The following is a 22,400-nucleotide window of genomic DNA, read 5'->3' as shown; positions in this document are numbered from 1 at the left end:
ACGTCTGCGGTAGATCACTGGTAGATCATTGGCTCCCCCAAACAAGCTGAACAACAGTGGCTCCCCTAAAAAAAAAAAAGCTCAAAATTTTAACTCCTCCTGTTGTAAACAAAAATTGCCCTTTCCCCTTATGGGGTATCCAAGAGCCCATATAGAGTCCTTACGTAGGTTCCCTATTGGTAGGAGAAAATAACAGAGGCCAACCAGAGAATATTGACAAGCAAAGCAGCTAGTAAGCTTGATCTTTATTGATCTGTTGCAACAGGGTACTCCCCTCACCCGCAGGAGAGGAAGAGGAACCCAGAACAATGGCACGCAAGGCCTTCTAAAGACTTTTGAAATTGCCACCCTGTAGATCAAGACCACCCCCAGAAACATCATACATACATCACAGAAGGGGTGTAACCTAAGACCACCCTTCAGATACATCATACCTACATCACAGAAAAGGCGGTCTAAAACAGAAATTTGAATGTTTTTTTTTCTCCTGTCCTTGTTTATCTCCTGTCTGGCAGGTTACTTGATTGGATTGCCTGGGGAGCCTGTCCAGTCTTTTGTAATGATAAATACTTAGTTCCCGGGCCAGGTCACAGGCTCACACCTTATTCATATCTTAAATGTGCCCTTAAGACTGGATTTGTGAGGAAAGAGACAATGGGGAGGTTTCCCACTTTGACCTTGCAGAGAAAACATTTGCTCAGTTTAGGAATCAAAATGGTTCCAGGTTGGTCTTCCTGTGCTGATCTATGTGCGTGCTTGGTTGGTACGCTTATGAACATTACCATATATCTAAGACCTCAAAATTCCTATCACATTCCCTGAAAAAAACTCAACAACTTTGACCCGAACCCCCCCATGGGCCTTCCTCCTTCCTGAACCCCCCAAAAGACGTAGATCACTGCCAGTTTTTAACTCTGAGTAGATTGCAGTCTTTTGGGAGCTGGCCACCCCTGCCTTATTGAATGCTAAAAAGTGTGCTGCTTCATTGAGTAGAACCACAGCTGCCTCCTCACATTTTTCAAACTGGGTTGGATCCAGACTTTTACTGAGTGGAGTTACACGGGGCACCAGAGCAAAGTGGCAGGGTGGTGATTTATTTATTTTTGTCATTTCCTCCTATTCCTGTAGCCCCCTATTACCTCCCCCCCACCCACCCACAAATCTGCTCCAGAAACTTGTAAGCTTCTAAAACTGCATGGGAAGTACATAATGACTGAAGGCTCACCGATGGAAGGAGGAAAAGCACACCACCACCAACTTTCACCAGTGAAGAACCTTCATGAATCATTTGTGAAGCAGCAAGTGTAGCTCCACATTAAGGAAGGCTATAATAGTCATAGCTGTCAACGTTTCCCTTTTTTAAAGGGAAATTCCCTTATTCTGAATAGGATTCTTCACAAGAAAAGGGATAAGTTGACAGCTATGAACCTTTTAATGAGGGTGAAAGAGGAGAGCGCAAAATATGGTCTGAAGCTCAACATCAAAAAAATAGAAGGCGAATAGAAGGGGAAGAAACGGAGGCAGTGAGAGATTTTACTTTCTTCGGTTCCATGATCACTGCAGATGGTGACAGTAGTCATGAAATTAAAAAACGCCTACTTCTTGGGAGAAAAGCAATGACAAACCTAGACAGCATCTTAAAAAGCAGAGACATCACCTTGCCAACAAAGGTCCATATAGTTAAAGCTATGGTTTTCCAGGTAGTGATGTATGGAAGTGAGAGCTGGACCATATGGAAGGCTGATCACCAAAGAATTGATGCTTTTGAATTATGGTGCTGGAGGAGACTCTTGAGAGTCCCATGGACTGCAAGAAGATCAAACCTCTCCATTCTTAAGGAAATCAGCCCTGAGGGCTCACTGGAAGGACAGATCCTGAAGCTGAGACTCCAATACTTTGGCCACTTCATGAGAAGAGAAGACTCCCTGGAAAAGACCCTGATTCTGGGAAAGATGGAGGGCACAAGGAGAAGGGGATGACAGAGGACGAGATGGTTGGACGGTGTTCTCGAAGCTACCAGCATGAGTTTGACCAAACTGCGGGAGGCAGTGGAAGACAGGAGTGCCTGCCGTGGTCTGGTCCATGGGGTCACGAAGAGTCGGACACAACTAAACGACTAAACAACAACAACAAAATGATAATAGTTAAGAAGGGAGCCAGGTCATTCATTCATTCATTGAATTTATATGCCACCCCATACCCAGAGGTCCTGATAATTGCAGGTAGAGAAACTTCTGGCTCCTCACCCTGAGACTTTACTCCCCATGGATGCTAAGGCAGCAATAGCTGAAACCCTGAAAATTTGGGTCAGACCCCTGAGATCTAACAACTTGAGTTTTCCCATGCTCACATGCAGTCCAATTAAGATGTTTGTTTACCTGCAAGCAACTGCTGAGTTAAGAGAGGAACTGAGATTTGCACCGAGCATTTCCACGTGTACAGCTTCCTCATTTCATTGAAGATCTTAATTTGAGTTATGCTCATGACTCATCATGAAACCAGTGTGGTGTTGTGGCTAGTGTGTTGGACTAAGATCTGGGAGACCAGGCTTCTTTCTAGTCCACAATCAGCCTAGGGCCAGTTACCATCTTTCAGCCTAGTCTACCTCACAGGGTTGTTGAAAGGATGAGAAGAGGGATAACCATATATGTCACCTTGAGCTCCTTGGTGGAAAGGTAAATAAAAATAATAAATATTACCATAAACATTCCTCCTCCCACCCCCATTATTCTGCCTGTATAGCATAGACTTCAATACCTTGATTCTAAGATATGAAAACTTTACACCAGGCACCCCCAAACTCGGCCCTCCAGATGTTTGGGGACTACAATTCCCATCATCCCTGACCACTGGTCCTGTTAGCTAGGGATCATGGGAGTTGTAGTCCCAAAACATCTGGAGGGCTGAGTTTGGGGGTGCCTGCTGTACACCATCGTTTCTCACACTTTTAGGGTTGGATGACCTCTCCTACGAAGGTTGCCCATGAAAATAAATTTGTCTATGCAGCACATACACATGTTATGCCCTTTGGATGCTACGCATAAAGACTAGCAAGTGATTTTGATCTTTGATGCATGGTTGCGTAATGAATGTAGCCAGCACAGTTGGAAGACATAAGCCAGACACTGAGATTCGAATCCTATTCAGTCATAAAATTAACTGAGTAAACTCAGGTCACACTTCCAGCAGCCTGAATTAATTCACATAACTGTTGCAAGGATAATAATAATACTAAAAAGTGGGGGGACTGGATCCATGCATACCAGTCTTAAGCTAAGAAGTGGGATACAGATGTAATAATTATGAGACAAAAAAGAGGTACATTTCAGACCATCATTTTTATTGTTTTAAGACAGGAAAGTCTGGTGATCTTACGCATTCATAAAAAAATTACAAGGGTTGATAAAAACTGAAGCCACAATAAACTTAGAAATGTGACAGTTTTGGTTTTTTTTTTAAATCCACAGTATGCTTTACATTTTAAGGCTTAGACATTTTATTTAGTATATTAAGTGCATTGCTCTAACATGCTACATTTTATCAACCCCCTCAAAACATAAAAAAATAAAAAGGCCAATCTGGGGAGTTCAGGGGTATTGCTTAGCAGCTTGAGATAACAGCATGGCTAAAAATTCAAAAAACATTTTTCATAGAAGCAATCTTTCCTACAGATGGTACTCAAGGTCCTCACATTCAAGCGGAACAATGGATGTACAACAGCTATTACTAAATTCCAAGTTTCTGTAAAATTACCTCTGCAACTGATGTTTTATGCCAAGTTAAATCCAACAAAATAGCTCTGGGTTGCTGAGGAATCTCATGACTATAAATGGCCAGGAATCCACAATAAACTTCTGATTCACAGTCTGGTTTGGACTGAGCTGCTATCCAACAATTCAAAGGAGCGGGCACTTAATATATTAGTAACAGGAGGTTTCCACTTTGGCGTCAGCTGATGGATTTAATGGGCATTGATAACAGTTTCAAGAAACCCTATATAATATTGTGATTGATCAATATATTAACCTTTTCCATTCTCCATCTATACAAGTGAACCACAAAGAATCGAGACAAGGCAATAGCTATGCAAAGAGACAAGCTGTATGTGAATTCCTAAAAATGTTGTGTCACCCTAAATCCAGAACTCAATCTACAAATACACCTTGGGAGACCCTGAAGTATCAATAAAGGACATTGAACATGCCTTCATCTTCTTTTCCCTATAAGGATTTGTTTAAGCATTAAGAAAGTGGTCTGTGGCTGGTTCAACTGTTGCTGGGCAGCGGGGAGAACACTACCTGTGAGTGATTTAGAGAATATTCTCACACAGCCCCACCTGTACCGTTTATAGATGGGGGAGTTCATCAGCACTCCTCCACCTGTTCATCTATTTCCAACGTATAACCTGAGAGCTTCATATATATTAACTGGACCCATTTAAACAATTTCACTTTTTTTTTTAAAGCAGGGGTGAAATCTACACACACATTGCATGTGGGATGTACATGGCACAATATAATTTAAGTATGTGAGGGGCATAAATTGAGGCTCATTCCCATCTTCACCCTCAAAGTGTTGATGCAGAAGGAAAGAGGGATACAAGCCTCACCATTTAGGGGGTTTGTGTATTCTGTTAAAAAAAAAACCACCACCAGAGCATAAAAAACTATGAAATAATTAAGGTTCCTTCGGATTTGCAGGATTAATTTGGTCTTTCATGTCATATATTCTCCAAATTAAGATGTAATGGTATTGGTCCCAGATCTCCACAGTAAACTGATCAAGATATAATTCTGTAATATTTGAGAATATAAATCTGTAATATTTGAGAATATAAACCTGTAAGAAACCCATGTAGATATTTGGTAATTGTTGCAAAAGTTCAAGCAGCTTTCTTTCAGTAGAGGAATGAGAAGGCTGTGCTTCATTTCCAACAAGGAAAATTAGACTTTGATTTCTGACATTTGTATCCAACAGAGCAGTTCTTTCCTACAATTTATGCAAAAGTAGTCTTTGGCATCTGTAAACTTCTTTTCCCTTTTAATGTTAGATACAGAAAACATTAAACTGTCTATAAAAATACAGTATAGGACAAGCGCATTTCCCTGAAGTAAAATTTCACAATTTTAAACTGTAAACGTATTACATTCAAAACACAAAACTTTAAAAAGTTCTGAGGTTTTGGCAGTCCAGCACTTTGTGTACAGCAGAATTACATTATTCTAAAACTTTCACACAACAGAAAGTCTTGCTAAATTGAAGACATTTACGTGTCTCTACCAAGAGGAAAAGAATGGCTTCCGACTATGGAAAGTCTGTGTAAACGCATTGCTCAGGTGAACAATTCGTCCTTGACTTCCACCATGACTTCTTTCCACAATCACACGAGGCATCTGAACAAGCTGAAGAGGACTTCTTCCATCCTTTAATGCCTGAATAAGATTAAGTATCTGTAGACACAAAAGTATATGGCATCAAACTGCCTATAAAGATAGCAGTATAGTACAAGCTCCTTTTCCCGAAGTAAAATTTGATGTGTGAATGGGACTGCTTTGTGGTGGCACCCTGGCAATATGACATTTGGGTGGCACCCACTTTGATAGCATTCAGGCACCAGCTCAAAACATGGCTTTTTAACCCGGGCTTTTGTGAATGGTCACTGGTGTGTAGTACCGTATTTTTCGCTCTATAGGACGCACCTGACCATAGGACGCACCTTGTTTTAGAGGGGGAGAACAAGAAAAAAAATTTCTCCCCCCTCTCTGCTCAGTGCCCCTTCAGCGAATCGGCAGGAAAAACAGAAACCCTTCTATTTCTCCTCCCGCTTGGCTGAAGGGGCACTGCAGCTTTCCCTCTCTGCTGAAGCCAGGAGAGTCTTGCTCTCCCGGCTTCAGGCGGCTATCCCTGAAGCCTTCAGAGCGCAGTGCGAGTTCCCGCTGCACTCCACAGGCTTTGGGTTCCTTTTGCTGAAGCTGGGAGAGCAAGATTCTCCTGGCTTCAGCGAAAGAAACCTGAAGCCTCCGGAGTGCAGCGGGAACTCGCGCTGCGCTCCAAAGGCTTCAGGTGGCTATCCCTGAAGCCTGGAGAGCGAGAGGGGTCGGTGCACACCGACGCCTCTCGCTCTCCAGGCTTCAGCGAAAGCAACGCAAAGCCTCCGGAGCACGGAGGGAGCACTCCCTCTGCGCTTCGGAGGCTTCGCGTTGCTATCGGTCAGAAAGTCAGCTCATAGTAGTTCTGCATTCACTCCATAGGACGCACACACATTCCCCCTTAATTTTTGGAGAGGGAAAAGTGTGTCCTATAGAGCGAAAAATACGGTAATTGCTGTGATTTATGCAATTCCAGTGATTTTATGATCTTAGGTATATGGCATTTTATTGAATTTTGCCACTACCTGCCCTGAGATCTTCAGATGAAGGGCAAGATGCGAACTGTCTAAATAAGAATTTAACATGTTTAGAGGGGACTTCTAAAAGAAGTTTAGGGGACAGGTGGTTTGCATTAGGGGATGGCTGTTTCCTTGCCATCCTATCCAGTACTGGGGCCCTAAGTATCAGAAGTACTATGAGCTGACTTTCTGACCTTTCAAGTAGAGGTATAGAAACTTTTGAAGGAGGGACAGTTGCTAGGAACTAATGTTCTCAGCTGTGGGGCTACCCTAGGATGCAAAGCTATTGGACATTTTTTAACTGACCTACTGCTAAATTTTAGGCTAACTTATATTTCTAACTTAAATGAAAATTGTTTCATGATCAATGTTATATCATAGTGATGCAGTATGACTACTGTATTTAGACTTCCATTTTCTATTAACCACTCTGAATACAAATGTATTTGCAGACAATGCAATATACAAATAAATTAGAATGGGCAATACGGCAATATCCATATCTGTCGGAGTGTGTGGTGATCCTTACTAGGTCAACTGCAAGATGATCAGAAAAGTCAAGAAACTATTTGGAGGAACAGGGGGGGTTGTTGTACAGACTGACCCAGTAGTTTCCAGGCTGTTTAAGAATAAGAAGAACTGATGTGGCCCATCAGTTTATAGTACCGGTTAAGTCGTAACCAGATTCAATGTTGTTTATAGCACAATGCTATATACCTCTAATCAGAAGTACCATTAAGTCCTAGATAAGTCTGAATAGGATTACTGACTTTGTCTTTAATAAAGAGCAACTGAGGAATAATTGTTTTCTGCACAAATGTATTGCAGAAGTGTATTTTTAAAGGAACAGTTACAATGAAAAGCATTCTTACCTGTCCTCTCATCACAGACATTTGCTTTTCAAATGTAGCCTTGTCAAAACCTTTGTCAGTCTTAATTGAAAAAAATGAAAAAGTAAAGTTTCAGAAAGTTTCTTAACTCAATCCAAACTTATCCCCTATGCAACCAGAGATTTATAGCAGTACACAGCATGCTACCTTAAATAATAAATCATATTTTGCCAGGGGTCCAAATTTGTCATAAATATTTTGCAAGCATTTTGCTTTCACAGCTATCGCTAGTTCAAAACATTTACACTTCCTGCCAGGTATTGCACACTACTTTAACTAGTTCTACCAAATATATTTTTGAAGTTACCTTAAACAATTCATAAAGATCTTCACAAAGATCCTGTACAAAGTTCATGTCAGAAATACGAGGAAGAATCAAATCTATTGTTTCTTGAGAAAAGGGGACCTTCGCTTGTGGAAGCCAAGCCCAATGAAATGGATCTAGCGGAAGATAGGAAGAAAAAAAGGTGGTTTACATAGTCAAGCTTTTAGATGCATTTGCTGACTTCAGGAAATGCAACTTGATATACACAATCCTGCTTACAACCTTGTGCTAAAAATTAACTAAAATTAACCTGTTAACTGACAAGTTGAAAGACTGAAAAGAAAATGCAGCTGAGAAGAGCAATTTATGCCAATTTAGTGCTTAAAACACAATAAATACAAAATATAATAAATATAAAACAACCAGCTACAAGTTAATAATAGATAACATCGTTCTCTTTCTTTTCAAAAGCAGTTATAAATAATGACATTCTGCTAAGATGATGAAAGCTCAAAAAAGTGGGGGAATAGTGAACTTCCTTTGAAAGGGTTTTTCAAAAGGATGGGTAAAAAGGTAAAGGACCCCTGACAGTCAAGTCCAGTTGTGAACGACTATGGAGTTGCGGTGCTCATCTCACTTTACTGGCTGAGGGAGCTGACGTTTGTCCGCAGTTTTTCAGGGTCATGTGGCCAGCATGACTAAGCCGCTTCTGGCAAAACCAGAGCAGCGCACGGAAACGCCATTTACCTTCCTGCTGGAGTGGTACCTATTTATCTACTTGCACTTTGATGTGCTTTCGAACTGCTAGGTTGGCAGGAGCTGGGACTGAGAAACGGGAGCTCACCCCATCGCAGGGATTCGAACCGCCGACCTTCCGATCGGCAAGCCCTAGACTCAGTGGTTTAGACCACAGCGCCACCCGCGTCCATATAAAATGCCCCACTATGCACCTTTGCCACTACAAGAGACAGGATGCAGAGTCTTGCATTCCCAGCAGACCTTAGTGCTTAGGGAGGTTCACACAGGCGACAGTGATAGCTCTCAGATTTTATACCATCTATGAGCAAAATACATAATCACTATGATGAACCACTAGACAAAAAAGTTATTTAGAAAGAAATAGTCACACATATGAAAAGTAGATACATTTATTCAACTTCTTCTTGTTGTGTTTTTTTTTAACTTACATGCTCTCCATTCATCAGGATGTTTGAAAGGAAAAGCTAAACCATTATCAATTGCTGCAATTTTAATAATAGGTTCTTTTTTATCAATCCACTGAATATCCTGCAAGAAAAGTACTTTTAGTTTTAAAATTATTTTTCTTCTGAATAGTCACAGAAACAGGATTATACAATAAACAAAGATACTTATAATGCTACATAGATGAAAAACAACTCAAAAAATATCAAATATATTAATTACTGGTTATAACATGCTCATTATCACATCACAAGCTCGATCCAACAATATAAAAAATTCCACGTTGTACATATATTCCACCACTGGATAGAACTTAACTCTTGCCTTATTGCAACACTAGCTTAGTGTTTTTATTAGTCTGAGAGGGCGTGCTCACTTGTGTTGCTCTTGGCCTAATGTAACGGGATGATAGTTGTTATCAACTATTTGTTCTACCTGCAGTAATTCAAATAACATTAATAATTTTGAATGAAACATGTGGTATAGCATAGTAAGTGTAATCTGTGTGGGGGATAAAAAAAACTCCAAATATGATATCTGACATAGCAACAAAGCTTTCATATTTGAATTTAGGGTTTAGGAAACATCACTGCAACATAGCTGTGTGCCTGTTATTTCATTTCTCTCCAACTGTCATCTATCAGCAGCCATTATATGAGGCTATAGCTGACACACACATGCATATGGGGCTTCAGGGCTGAGCTGAGAGATCAGCAACCTTTGGCTCCTCCTCTTGTGGAACTCTTTCAATTTATTCTGGTTGTTACAAGAACTAAGAACTACTGCCTACGCCTGCTATTTTCCTCCTCCCTCCCATTTCCTTTTCCTTTTGTCTCATGGCATTTAGATTGTAAGCCTGAACGCAGACACTGTCTTATTACCGATATCTGTATTATTTAATGATAGCACAAGCATCTTTTGTCTTCTTACCTTATCAGAAAGTTCACTCTCATCACTCTGCTTTTCATATCTGACTAGCCAATTGTCATTGCCTCTATCTTCAAATAAAATAGGAGGGGGGGCAGAATCAGTGAAATGCATTAGAATAAAGCATATATTTGAAATGAAAAATTCCAATATAATTATCATAAATGTATCATTTTTAGAGAACTGGGATAGTTAAATAAATAAAAATTGCATATAAATTACAATGCCATGTTTTTTCATGAAGCAGCAATAGTCAGAAAATGCAATCCTCATGATATAATTCATATTCTGAATTGCATTATATGGGGGTTTTTTGTCCTCCCTGCCCGTTTAACTACAAGGGGGACTTTATTTGTGCTGAGGCAGAAGTTCACAAAAATATCTGGGTCCCTTTTTCAGAACAGTAAGAATCCTTTGCTTATATACTCCTTTACTTATAAAGGAAAAAACAGAACAAATTCCTCCTCTGCTCACTAAACATTTGAGGAAGCTACAGCAGAATGAAGTTGGACATGGGCCAAGATTCAGCTAAGATAAATATTGATAAAGCTAAAGGAAAATGTTTATTAAAAGCTATACCAATCTAACACCATGCTGATCAAGTCACATATATCCAACTGTGCAAAACTGTTTCTGCAAAGTCAACGGATCTCTTTCAGATTTTATACTGTACACATATTTTGACACTGTCCAATAATCCAAAAAATTTGGAGGACAATTTGTAATTTCATTACAGAAATAATAGTGGATCCAATACCATATGACCTTAAAACACTACTATTATGTTATCTGAAATATACAGTACTGGAGGGGGGTCTGGAAGTAATACATGACCTCCCAGCTCTGAAAATACGTATTGTCAAAAGCTTGTAAAAACATGATGGGACCATTAGTTTCAGAAAGGCTGTGGAGAATCTGGGATGTTGTACTAATGACAAAATTAATGTACTACAGAAAAGCAAGCAATGAACAAAGTTTCTTAGAACGATGGTCTTTATTTATTTTCTTTTGGAATGAAAAATTCCAGGACACTATCAATATAACCTAGTCCTATTATAACACTGTCTTATGAACTGCATCATGTGCATGTCTGGGTTGTTTTTTTAAATGATAAAATAAATAGGCATTTGAGGAAGGAGCTTCCTTCTACCTATCAGAACAACTGGTGGGACAGTTTTTGGAGACTTAAGAATATATGGGACTATCAGAAAGAAGAAACAGGAGCTGGTACCCAACACTAGTTAATTCTCCTTTGCAGCTGCAGTTGCCTTTTAGAAGTGACATTTTCTAACAGGAGCCATTTCCCGCTGACTATGTCAAAGTAGCTGCTGAGAGATCAAATGGGAACCTTAAAAAAGCTATCCACAAGTGTAAGCATTGGGGAGTCACAGAATCATAGGATTGTAGAGCTGGAAGGGACCACGAGGGTCATCTAGTCCAACCCCCTACAATGCAGGATCCTTTCGCCCAGCGTGGAGCTCAAATCCACGACCCTGAGATTAATAAGAATCTCATGCTCTACCAACTGAGCTATCTTCAGCTGAGTGTGAAGGTCAAACATCTCTGAAGAACCACTGCTGCAAATAACACTATGTTGCTACAGTGTATATCATTTTAATGGTCCCATAGATAAATCTCACAGTGAGGGAGTAGATCAGAGCTTTCCAAACTTTTCATGTCAGTGGCACGCTTTTCAGACATGCATCGTTCCACAACAAAGTAATTCAGTTTTACAGTGGTACCTCGGGTTAAGTACTTAATTCGTTCCGGAGGTCCATACATAACCTTAAACTGTTCTTAACCTGAAGCACCACTTTAGCTAATGGGGCCTCCTGCTGCCGCTGCACCGCCGGAGCACAATTTCTGTTCTCATCCTGAAGCAAAGTTCTTAACCTGAAGCACTATTTCTGGGTTAGCGGAGTCTGTAACCTGAAGCGTATGTAACCCGAGGTACCACTGTACTAGCAAACTGGAGGTTACACTAACCCCTTTCCAACCCCAGGAGGAGTGTGGGGAGCGCTTGCGCGACACACTGCAGCCGATACACTAACGGTGTTGTGACACACAGTTTGGGAAGTTCTGTGGTAAATAAAGCCACAGCTATTCTGTTACATGGGCCAGTTATGATATTTTGCTGCCCACATCTTTAAAGGATCACCAGCTAAACTACTGAGAGAACACTGGTGAGGAAGCACTTGAACACAACCATCTTGACTATGATGTGACAGTGTCTGTTTGGTTTAGCCCACACTTTCTCATTTGTTCCTAGGAACAAATATGAAAACCTGATGATGATGTTTGAAAACCTGATGATGATGAAACGGTAAAGATTTCTATTCCCCTACGAGCAACAAAAGAATACTGCTGCTGCAAGAGACAAACACAGCTACCCTTCTAGAAAGGGTTTATTTATACATGAGCTACCTTTTATAATCTCAGGAACAGAGAGAGATGCAAGTATCAGTCCAACCCAAACATTTGACTGGCAACAACTCTCAGAAGTCATTCTCAAAGTAACAATATGAGAAGCCTTTCCTCTAAAATGGAGAGGAATGCCTTGCTTGATTCATAGTACATCATTAGTACATCACATCAAAGAATGGACATTCATAGCAATTGCCCTTTTGGGGCACAGAGATAGGACCCTGGGGCCAAATGCAGCCCTCTGTCTGGCCCTTGAGACTCTTCTCACCAGCCCTGCTTTGCACCCTCCTTCAGTAGTTTTGCAAAGCTGAAATATGACCCTGGATTCTGATAATGCTTCTTGTTTTCCCAGCTGGGGGATAGTCTACTATACAAAATTAAAATTCACATCTATTGTCTACTCAAGCCTACCACTGCCATGCGGCCTCCAAAAGGTTGCTCAGATGGGAATGTGATCCTTAAGCTGAAACAGATTCCCCATCCCTGCTCTAGCACAGTATAAGCTATTACTTCAAACAGTGTCAAATCTCTCAAATAGGGTTTGAAAACCTCCAGCCAAGGACCTAATGAATACTGGCATGGCTCCCAATTTTATCTGTGAGGCTGTTCCCCACAAACCACCACCACTTGTCCCAGCCCTGACTTCACCTGTGTGGGGCAGGTACAGATAGGGCTACAAAGGAACAAATGAGAATTTAAGGATCAGCACTAACATGGACCCCCACTAGCTGTCCTAGGAAATTTCCCACTGGGAGCCCACCTAATTATTTGTTGAACAGGTATGCCAGAAAAATGAGTATGAGCTATGGAAGTAAAAAACAAACAAACTATTAAATACCAGTGTTTCTGATTACGTAATCAAGCACTACCAATCTTTCAAACTGAGACTGAAATTGTTTCCTTGTATTCTCGGGCAAAGGGTCTGTTTCAAATTTCCTGAGCCAATAGTCAGCTTCTTTGTAGCCTTCCACAAATAGCTGAAAGGAGCCAACCTGAAATTTAAAATAAACCCTGCATTAAGAAAAGGAACAAAATCGATTCTTAAAGTACCTAATATCCAATTAGTGTTCTGTTCTTAATTTGCATGATATCAACTGCTTATTTTAAATTTATTAATTTAAATTATTTATTTATTTATTTAGCGTCCTACCTGAAGAACAAATGTAGCATATGAACAAAAGAGCACCCCTGCTGATTCTGACATAAATAAGAACATAAAAGAGCCTGCTGGTTCAGGTTAGTAGCCCTTCCAGTCCAGCATCTTGTTGTCGCAGTGGCCAACCAGAGGCCTACAGAAAGCCCACAACCAGGATACAAGTTGCACCCACAAGCAGCATGCACCCACTTTTATCCTTAGCACCTGGTATTCAGAGGTATATTGGAGAAATAATAATAATCATAACCAGAAGCTTTTAATAGACTTATCCTCCAAAACTTTGGACTTGGAATAGATTCAGCCCATGAAACTGATTCAAGTTGAGATCTGAGAGCTGTTAAATTTGAGTTAAAATAGCCAAAAATATTCAAGCATGTGCTAGGGAAAAGAAAACTGAAGCAATAGGTAAGGCTGGGGTTGCCATATTTCAATACAGTAACCAAAAATCTGGACACAAAATTTATTGAGCAAAAAAGAGCTATTTTTAAGGATAATTGCCAAAATGACACTGCCGAGATGGGTTGCCATACATCCGGATTTCCTTGGACATTTCAGCGATTTCCACCCAGACACTGTTTCTGACAGCCAAATCCTGGCTATGTCCAGAAAATTCTGGACGTATGGCAACCCTAGATAAGTCTGGCAGTTGTGGAACTATTAAAGACATTCCCTGTTACGGACACATTAGAACTCTGAATTTGAACAGCCTGGAAAACCCGTGAAAATAATGCAAGTTTGAGATATATCTCTTGATTTGTATTATTTTGACTACGCTAATCATGGAGGGAGGCATGAACTATGCAGGAAATTGCATCACCGCCTGTAACAACTGAAAATGTTATTCAGCAATTTTCTTGGCCATATTCTTGTTTCTGCACTTCTTCTGAATTGTGCCAAACGGACAGCTGTGCCTATATTTTCCTAGAGCCTGGGTATCTTCTCAGTGTCATTTGTAGGACTCTTTTGAGCAACGGGGATTATACAGAAATCTGAAGATAATAAGAGTTAATGGGAAGTGGCAGCAATAAGGAGATAGTGATAACAGTCTTAATAAGGCCAAACAAACAAAGAAGATCAAAGAAAAGACGTACAAAACCCACAAAGTATTATTTCGGAACAAAAGTAAAACCATGAGCACTGGTATACCCAGTGAGGTGTTTGGTTTTCTTTCTAACTTTTCTTGAGACGCAATCCCACTTTTAAGAATTGGGCATTTGGTATGAGGAGATAGTGCTTTTTGAATTCTGACCAACAGAAAGGGAGGAAATCCCTTGAAACACTATGGAAATAAAGCATTTCAAAGGGCTTACCTTAGGAGGTAGTCCTATTCGATGAAATTTTTTGCCAACTTTTGGCACTTTTTCTAAAGCATATTTTTTGCCTCTTGATTTTGCACGATCTATTGCACTGTAGTTGAAGGTCTCACTAACAATCCAGATAACCTTAAAACAAACAACATAAAACAGGATTTAGAGTCTTTAGCGTTGGAGACTATAAGTGTGGACACTTAATTTAAGGAATAAGGTGTTGGCTTAGATAACTGGGCCTCAACCATTTTGAACTTCAAAGATTAAAAACACTTTGTCTAATCCAGAAACAACAGGAAGCCAGTTTAGATGTTCTGAACATAAGTGTAATGTGCTTCCTTCAGCTTAATCCTGTAATTAAATGGACAGCCTCAGTTTGAACTAACTTAAGTATAGGGATAGGCTTCAAAAGCAGCCCGTGTAGAAAATGTTGCAGCTGTCCTGGTTAGACATTAAGATATGTGCCACGGTGACTTTGGTCATCACTTCCTAGGAACAAAATCCCAGTGCCCAAGCCCCATTTTGCTCTGACGCCTTGCAGGCCCACATTGCTTTTTCAGGCAGCACGAAGCCTGCAGGTTCCTGAGCCACCACATCACTACCAGAGGAGACATGTGGCTTGGACATGATAAGTGCCCCCCCCCCGCGCTGTGGCTCCCAGTGCCCCCCACCCTCCCTGCACCCCCTAATTACACAGTTTAGGTTGCAAAGTCTTATTTCTACAGAGTCAACTCCTGGTACAAATCTTTCTTACCTTTGTTTTAGGCACCACTCCCAATCCCAATTTACTGTCCACAAGATAGGCACCAGTTTCAGAGAGGTATCCCTGATTAGGAACAAGACAGCCTCTGCCAAAACAGCAAGGGCAACACATTTTGTGAAAATACTTGGTCCATTTTGGGTTTAGGTGACCATAAGGCTCTTCAGATTTTGGTTTAAATACTCCAATAGATTTCTGAGGAAAGAAGTAAGTAGTTAGTATTTATTAAAATGCCTTCATTCTGAAAGTAGTCAAAGAAAGCGTTATGTCCACCTGGTATTTTATCATCTATGGAACAGTTTGGCTCCTGAATAGCCTTGGCTAGAGTTCTCACTAGGGCCACACCTATTACAACTCACACTGTGGAATGCAACCATGTTGTTGTGCATTGTGTGATGTGACTTAGAGTCACACGGTTGGAGAGAGCAACAAGACTATTTTACTGGGTTTTGTTAAGGTGACTAGCAGCTCTTACAAAATCTCTTCTTTGTGGCTCAAGTACAATATAAATACACTTTAAATAAAGGCAGCAAAACAGGAAACTAAACATTAACATCTTCATTTGGTACAGTATAAAATTGTCAGCAAATTCTAAATTCATGACAAAAATGGTCCATGAATTCCCTTCAAACAAGTACACACACTTTCTCAAACAGTGTACACAGTAACACATATTTCACATAGTGCATTTTAAGCGGGAGGAATCAGATTCTGTGCCTTTAGCTTCTGAGTTGCAATGCCTTCACTAAACTACTCAAGTGAGGGGCCTAACAGAATGGCTTAGAGGACATATGCAGCAAAAATACAACCTGCTTTACCCATAGAAATTGAGTATTTAAAAAATAAAAAGACAAAAGCAATTGCTTTTTGTTTTATCTGGGATCACAACTGATCTATGTTAGAATGGAAATAATATAATGCAATTCTTTTCAGCTGAACTCTATCTTTTCAGCTGAACTTCTATTTAGCTGAACTCTAGCTCCGCATATGAGCATTGAAAGTGGCAATTTTATTAGATTTACCTTTGCAGCAACCAGAAGTATACTGAAAGATTGACTATGCACTGAACCTAGTACTAACTGAGAATAATGTCAATTTGACCAATGCTTATTATTATCTATGAGGTTTGCTACACCGAATTACCAAAATAATGATGAAACCTACAGTAAAATACCCTAAGGCACTATGGATAACGACTAAAAATGTGCAAATGGAGTTTTCAAAAGTAATTCATTTACAGCTTGCATCAAAATACTGTATATAATTAAGCTCAAACTCTTTTTAGAAGGAAGCATTCTGCTAAAACATACAATGCACGCTTTGCTGTAAAGTGTGTACATGACTGGCTGCTTTGGGTTAACCTGCTGGCAGTAAAAGACCCCTAGAGAGAGATGATAGATATCAAGTCTAAGTCACTGACAAGAGTATGACTGGACCCAGTATCTACTGCTTTATTACCAAGGGCTCATTCATAAATACATTCACCAGTTACACAACCTGCAATCAATGACCTCCATTAGACGTTGTCCAAAGGAATAGTTAAGTAAGAGAATTAGTGATCATACATTTTGCATTAAAATAGGATTATAACAAAACGAAGAGCACTCAGTCACTTTAAGTCAGACAGAAAGTCTTAGGTTGGCAATCAGTATTTGAGTTCATTAGATCACCATTATCTTTCACTTTATTAGATTGCTTTGTCTGCAGCATCCTTCAGCTCACATAAACATACACATCCACTTTCTCAGTTCCAGTTGACTTCCTGAAAATGATAGGTAAGTTGTTCCCTAGAGGCAAGTCTTAAATATGTAGTGAGACAGCACCCACATATGGGTGGCCTGAAGATGTGCAATGCAGTTCTACTATTGAAGTTGAGCAGGCCTGTACCTGTAAACTGCTTAAATGGGAGAGAACGAGGGAAAGGGGAGTAGTTTAATAATGATTTCTTGTTTTGTGTTGGAACAACATGGCACAGGGGAAATAACTGAACTCACTGCTATAGTAGTGTGGGGTATGTCATCTGCATTCTAAACAAAAGAGAAATTTGAATTCATATTTTATTAAGGATGAGCCAAAAACCCATGTCACAGCAAATCAGCCAACCTCTAAGATGCTACAATACTTTTTGTCTTATTGGTTCTACTGCTCAGAACAGTTCTCTTAGGATTTTACAACCCATTAGCCTCTCTATATAATAAAAAGTTCCACTAGAAATCTTCTGTTGGTAAGAAACATTAGCTAAATAAGACAAATTTAAAAGGCTCAGAATGGCTGTCAGTACCTTGGTTTCTCTTTTGCTACCATGGCATGGCATGAGACAATCCGCCTGCCAATAATCATTAACAAGGTATACCAGAAACTCGATGCTGCCTCAGGGAAATGAGTTTCTGGCTCTGAATATACATTAGCTATTGTCTCTTACAGCTAATCACATAGCTCCAGCTAAAATGGTTGCTACTAAAAACACCTGTGCCTGCTAGTCAATATTCTATTTTCTGACCTTACTATCCTATCTACAGCCCTGTGTCTTCCCCCTTTTTATACCCAGCCCTGTATCGGGAAGTTTTTTTAATGTTTGATGTTTCATTACGTTTTTATATTTTGCTGGAAGACGCCCAGGGTGGTTGGGGAAACCCAACCAGATGGGCAGGGTATAAATATCACTATTACTAAAGTACGGGTTTCCAGAAAAACTCCCAGTGCCCTAAAGTCAACTGGGATCTTGATTTAACACAGTTCATTTATATTCAGCATACCAAACTGAAATAATACACCATGTTAATAGAACTGTAGAGTTGGAAGGGACCCAAGGGTCATCTAGTCCAACCCCCTGCAATGCAGGAACATTTGATGTTAATTTGATGTCCATACATAAATATATCAAATGCTTTTCAGAACAGTCAAAAGTTGCTGAACTCAGAAGTCCTGCTGAATTAAATGGGGTATACTCCCAGGTAGAGTGGAGTTAGGATTATAACCTAAACCTGTGCTCACCCACACAATTCTCCCTAAACAAGGACACAAGCCACACGAGTTACAACTACACCCTGGCACTCCTGATGTATTCTGGAACATACTTTGGCAATATAGCTGTTGCAGACCTCTCACTTAGATATTGCATGTGAATACAAATGAGTTGAGAAAGAGAAAGATTTGCTTATTGCCACAGGTAGTAACGAGAAAGTCACAGAACTGGTTTGAAATACAATGCTGCAACACAACAGATTTCATGTTAAAGCTGTTTTACTTGAATTCTGCAAGCCCAATTTCTTCACTGAAGTTGAAGAGACCATGAGACCATGGCAAGAAATAAATATTTTCTGCCACTCTCTGGTCCACATTTTTCAAACTCCTTCTCAAGGATGCCATGCTGGAAGAAATCTTCCTGAAGTCTAGTTAATATACCAAAATTTATTGTATTAACCAAAGGCCATAACAATTTCATATGCAACTTGTTTCTTTGTCTTTAAGATCTTACGTTATAAAAGTAGGCAAGTGTTTTTTGACCCTTTACCATCATTTTAATATGATAATTATTGGAGGGGGGTGTATTTTTTCCCAGGCTCTCCATTTCACCTGCAGAAACTGTAGTGTGGGATTAACAAAACAAGCCCCAATGTGATAATGTGTACTTAACTTTGCCCATTAGTTCAGCATTCCACCTTTTTTTTTTTTTTTTAAACCAATCAGGTATACACATGTCTGGGAACCAATGCACTCACTCTCTTAGGATCTTTGACGAAGTAGCTCCCACTGGATCCCTGTGAGATTCTTTCTGGAAAGACTCCACTTTCTATGGCTTGTTCTGCTTGCTGCATGATTTCAGCAAATTCTGGATCATCCAAGAAGAAGTTCATTTCGGCAATACTTCCAACATTTCCTGTATGTGCTAAATAAAACAGTTTAAATTAGGACTGTCAACTGCGTTTATCACTTACCACACAATCCTTGGCATGTCTTTGCAAAAGTAATTCCCATTAGGTCCCAACATAGAGTGTACTCCCAGGTAAGCAGGCATGGGATTGCAATAATAGTTATAAAGCACCTATATTTCCTAAGTGCTATAGATAAAGATAAAGGGACCCCTGACCGTTAGGTCCAGTCGCAGACGGCTCTGTGGTTGCGGTGCTCATCTTGCTTTACTGGCCGAGGGAGCCAGCATACAGCTTCCGGATCATGTGGCCAGCATGACTAGGCAGCTTCTGGTGAACCAGAGCAGCGCACGGAAACGCCGTTTACTTTCCCGCCGGAGCAGTACCAATTTATCTACTTGCACTTTGACGTGCTTTCGAACTGCTAGGTTGGCAGGAGCAGGGACCGAGCAACGGCAGCTCACCCCGTTGCAGGGATTCGAACCGCCGACCTTCTGATCAACAAGCCCTAGGCTCAGTGGTTTAGACCACAGCGCCACCCGCATCCCAATTCCTAAGTGCTCTACAGAGATTAAAATACGAGGTAGCCAGCTGCTGCCTGAAGGTTCACAATCTAGCATATGAGAGAGAAAAATGGGAGAGAGAAAAGCAAACTAATTCAGGTATCAATTCAGGTTATCTAAACTTTGTACCTATTAGCAACTGTTCACTATGATAGCAAAATGGAATATCTATACCTACTGGAAAAAACATGTCTGTTTGCCAGACACGAGGGCCAAACAGTGCTTTCATGCACTGTTTTGCTAGCATGCATCTGAGCAGCCATATCATCAGGTGGACTTTTTGCTTTGAGACAGAATGGCATTTCTGAATTGGGGACTTCTTGGTTCACAACTCACTTCTACAAGGAGCTCATGGAGCAACCAAAGACAGATTATTAATCCTCCTTTTCATCTGCAATGTACAGATAACGGCAGTAACCTACTTTAGGGAGTTGTTCCAAGGATTACTTAAGCTTGGTCTGAACATGCAAAAGAAAGAATGGCATGGTGGAATAGACTATACCACCTTAGGATTCAGGCGAAGGGATGTGTTTGGGGTTTGTTGATCACAGAGTTTAAGACTTGTGTTCATGGCATTATCCCCATAATAACCCTAATGAGGTGGATTAGACTGAGGCAGAGTGACTGGCCCAGGTCATCCAGTGAGCTACCAGGCCGAGTGGGGATTTGAAGGGGTCTCCCCAGTTGTAATCCAACAGCAAGCAACACATCCAATTGGTCCAATAAAACATTCCCAACACGCAAGTACATCGGGGTGAAAAGCTCCAGCCCGGTCTCCTGGCTTCCTACACCTGCAAGAAGCTTCTTTTTTTAAAAAAATAAAGATCAGCAATCACAAGCAGCCAGCACCTGCCACCTCATTCTGTTGCACCAGGTTTGCGGACCAGGGGGAATTAAGCACTTGGAAAGCTAAAAACAACAACTACAGTGGTACCTCGGGTTAAATACTTAATTCATTCCGGAGGTCCGTACTTAACCTGAAGCACCACTTTAGTTAATGGGTCCTCCCGCTGCTGCCGCGCCGCCGGAGCACGATTTCTGTTCTCATCCTGAAGCAAAGTTCTTAACCTGAAGCACTATTTCTGGGTTAGCGGAGTCTGTAACCTGAAGCGTATGTAACCCGAGGTACCACTGTATTTGCGGATGCTAAAAATCAGGAGGACTTAAAAGAAAGTCGAAATGCAGATGATACGCAAAATAAAAGCGGATGGCGGCGGACAGACAAATGTCAAAAACACAAGCAGAAAAATAGCCTTTTCCCTGCTCTCCCCCCCCCCCCGCACCCAGATTAACCTGACAAGAGAAGCCACGTCCTGGTTTCATGACAGAGGGGGGGGGGCAAGGGGCAAGATTACACTCGAGGACGCAAAACGGACGGTTCTATTTCAGCTGCGGGGATGTGGGAAAATTCATATACTGGGGGGGATGCCCACCGCCTTAATTAAGAGAAAGGGGAGGAGGAGGAGGAGGAGGGGTCCAGCTCTAACCCCCTCCCCCTCTTATTAAGGGCAAAATAATAATAAATAAAAATACTCCGAGGCCCCGGATGACAGCCCGACCACCTCCCCTCCCCCCCACACACACCTGGGCGCTGCGAACTCGCCTCACCGTGGAAACGAGCAAACAAACCGGGGAAGAACCCGGGCGCGCGGAGGCGGCTCTGACCTGTGGCGCTGCGGTGGCGGCGGCGGCCGCCCCTCCGGCCCGAGCCCAGCAGAGGCTCCTCTTCTTCGTCGTCGTCGTCGTCGCTCCCGTCGTCCTCCGCGTCGCCGGCTCTTCCCTCGTAGTCCAGCCGCGGCCCAGCCGAGCCGCCCCCGAGGCTGACCCTGACGGCGCCGCCCGGAGCCCCCCTGGCGGCCCGGCTGCCGGGCGCCGCCTCCGTCCCCAGCTGGAGCAGCTCCTCGTCGTCAGCCTCTTCCTCCTCCGCCGCCGCCGCCTCCCCGTCCTCTGGGCCGAGAACCGGCTCGGCCCCGGACTCCGCCATGAGGGGAAAGGAGCAGCGGGCGCGTCGGGGGGGGGGGAAGGTCCGGCCGCCTCTCCCTCCTGTCGCGAAGTTGAGGGGAAAGTCAGGGCAGCGTTGGGAGAGCGAGTGGCCTACTGCGCGTGCGCACGGTGGGCGCGGGACGCGCGAAGGGGAGGAGGAGCAGGCAGGCAGGCAGGGCGGAAGCGCCTTACCTGAGGATTTAAAGGGCCAGCATCCCGTTGCTACAGGTGGTGATGGAGGAGGAGGAGGAAGGCCTGTCATCGCCAGGGAGGTGAAACTCAGTTTTATTATTATCAGTGCTCCCCAGTGGCGTAGCGTGGGGGGTGCAGCGGGCGCACCGGGCGCAACATCTGTGGGTTAGGGTTAGGGGGCGCAAATCCACGGGTTAGGGGGCGCAAATCCACGGGTTAGGGGGCGCAAATTACTTGCCTTGCCCCGGGTGCTGACAACCCACGCTACGCCACTGGTGCTCCCCCCCAAAAAAAAGAAATGTTATGGGGTACTCTCATTTTTCTACTCATATTGAAGTCCTGCCCCTCAATGAGGCCAAATTTAGATTCACAAAATGTTTAGGGGTATGTGTATCCTTGCGTACCCCCAGAGGGGGGAAAAGCAATGATTATGATTACTACAGTCATACCTCAGGATGAATACGCTTCAG

At 41.9% G+C, this 22,400-nt stretch overlaps 1 protein-coding gene across 5 annotated transcripts; it reads right to left on the bottom strand.

Annotated features, from left to right (window-relative positions):
• Window positions 1–3,319: 3,319 nt before the first annotated feature.
• On the bottom strand, window positions 3,320–21,855 carry PI4K2B (phosphatidylinositol 4-kinase type 2 beta). 5 transcript variants are annotated; one of them, XM_081020042.1, is made up of 10 exons: window positions 21,340–21,855; window positions 19,043–19,209; window positions 15,315–15,515; window positions 14,564–14,695; window positions 12,936–13,089; window positions 9,677–9,744; window positions 8,731–8,830; window positions 7,586–7,719; window positions 7,261–7,320; window positions 3,320–5,450 (listed from the first exon to the last, which is right to left on the bottom strand). In XM_081020042.1, exons 1-10 carry the CDS (start codon window positions 21,737–21,739, stop codon window positions 5,277–5,279), a joined length of 1,590 nt encoding a protein of 529 aa, XP_080876168.1. In that variant the 5' UTR covers window positions 21,740–21,855; the 3' UTR covers window positions 3,320–5,276. The 5 variants fall into 5 exon arrangements, with proteins under 5 accessions (XP_080876168.1, XP_080876169.1, XP_080876170.1 ...); XM_081020043.1 differs by having other exon boundaries at window positions 21,364–21,855; XM_081020044.1 differs by having other exon boundaries at window positions 21,421–21,854.
• Window positions 21,856–22,400: the final 545 nt, after the last annotated feature.

This window comes from Podarcis pityusensis, assembly GCF_964106645.2.
Source record: "Podarcis pityusensis genome assembly, chromosome: 9".
In the NCBI taxonomy this organism is placed as follows: Eukaryota; Metazoa; Chordata; class Lepidosauria; order Squamata; family Lacertidae; genus Podarcis; species Podarcis pityusensis.
This window is presented reverse-complemented; position numbering and strand designations above follow the sequence as displayed.

Bases quoted from the DNA above. Each gene is read 5' to 3' on its own strand.
- PI4K2B (XM_081020042.1), bottom strand. From the start codon at position 21,739: ATGGCGGAGTCCGGGGCCGAGCCGGTTCTCGGCCCAGAGGACGGGGAG. The intron at 15,516-19,042 runs GTGAGTGCATTG...TTCTTTCCTCAG, and splicing joins TCGTCAAAGATCCTAAGAGA to AAATCTATTGGAGTATTTAA. The intron at 8,831-9,676 runs GTAAGAAGACAA...CTTTTCTTGCAG, and splicing joins AGAGTGAACTTTCTGATAAG to GATATTCAGTGGATTGATAA.